The following is a 1,339-nucleotide window of genomic DNA, read 5'->3' on the forward strand; positions in this document are numbered from 1 at the left end:
TCCGCAGCGCCCCCTGTGGCCGCCCCGCGACCCGCGCTGCGGCGCCCCCCGGCGGCAGGGCCCGGGGATGGCGGGACGGGGCGGCAGCGGTGAGACGGGGGGGCCGGAGGGGACCGGGGCCTCAGGGACGGGAGGAAGCGGGGTCCCCTCAGAGCCATCAGGGACCGGGGATCCTCTCAGAGCCATGAGGGAATGGGGTCCCCTTAGATCTGTGAGGGCTTGGGGTCCCCTCAGAGCTGAGAAGGAGTGGGGTCCCCGCTGAGCCGGGAGGGACCGGGGGCCTCTCTGAGGCGGGAGGGATCAGGGACCCGCGGGGCCGGGAGAAACCGGGGTCCCCTCGAGTTGTGAGGGACCAGGGCGGGTCTCAGAGCCAGGAGGGACTGGGGGTCCTCTCTGAGCTGTGAGGGATCGGGGGTCCCCTCAGAGCCATCAGGGACCAGGGTCCCCTCAGAGCCATGAGGTATTGGGGTCCCCTTAGATCTGTGAGGGACTGGGGTCCCCTTAGATACAGGAGGGACCAGGATCCCCTCAGAGCCATGAGGTACCAGGGTCCCCTCAGAGCCATTAGGGACCAATTTTTCCTCAGAGCTACAGGAGCTCAGGATCCCCTCAGAGCCGTGAGGGGTTGGGGTCCCCTCAGACCCAAGAATTCTGAGGGTCCCCTCAGAGCTGTGAGGGCCCAGGGATCTTCTCAGAGCCATGAGGTATTGGGGTCCCCTCAGAAACACGAGGGTCCTCTCAGAGCCGTGAGGGACCCACGTCCCCTCAGAGCTACGGGAGCTCAGAATCCCCTCAGAGCCATGAACCTCGGGGTCCCCTCAGAGCCGGGGTGAGGGACCGGGGATCCCCTCGGAGCTGGGGAGGATCAGGGTCCCCTCGGAGCCGTGCCCCGACCCTCCCGGGACCCCACCGCACCGGGACCGGTTCTCCCTTCCCGCCCAGGGCTGCGAGACACCGGGACCGACGCTTCCCCGTACGCCCCGCCCCGCTCACCGCCGCCGCTCCGGAGCCGCCAAGGGGCGCCCTCACTCCCGCCAGCCACGACGCCCCTCCCCGCCTCCCCCCGGCGCCGGGGGTGATTGACAGCTGTCAGTCACCGAGAAGCGGTTGATTTGAAGGAGTTCCCCCGTTTTTCCGTCACCTGTTCCCCTTTTTTCCCCCCCCCCAATTCCCGGTGGTCACCGGGGAAGGCCCCTCCCGGCCCCTACCCCGGGCGCGGCGCCGCCAGGCCGGCAGGGGGCGCTGTGCGGGGCGGGGTTTGGGGGGGGCGGTACCACGGAGGGGACCGTGGCGGGGACTGTGGCGGGGACCGAGGGGGCGGCCATGGGGGCCGCCATGG

At 70.4% G+C, this 1,339-nt stretch overlaps 1 protein-coding gene across 1 annotated transcript in view; it reads left to right on the forward strand.

Moving 5' to 3' along the window:
- Positions 1-67: 67 nt before the first annotated feature.
- The window catches only part of LOC106896028, a 22,228-nt gene continuing 20,956 nt past the window's right edge, over positions 68-1,339 (forward strand). The window contains exons 1-2 of the mRNA XM_014955734.1: positions 68-89; positions 943-1,019. Of these exons, the coding sequence (XP_014811220.1) occupies positions 68-89; positions 943-1,019 (99 nt within the window). The remainder of the gene's footprint in view (positions 90-942; positions 1,020-1,339) is intronic.

This window comes from Calidris pugnax, unplaced genomic scaffold, assembly GCF_001431845.1.
Source record: "Calidris pugnax isolate Ruff unplaced genomic scaffold, ASM143184v1 scaffold272, whole genome shotgun sequence".
NCBI classification, from domain to species: Eukaryota; Metazoa; Chordata; class Aves; order Charadriiformes; family Scolopacidae; genus Calidris; species Calidris pugnax.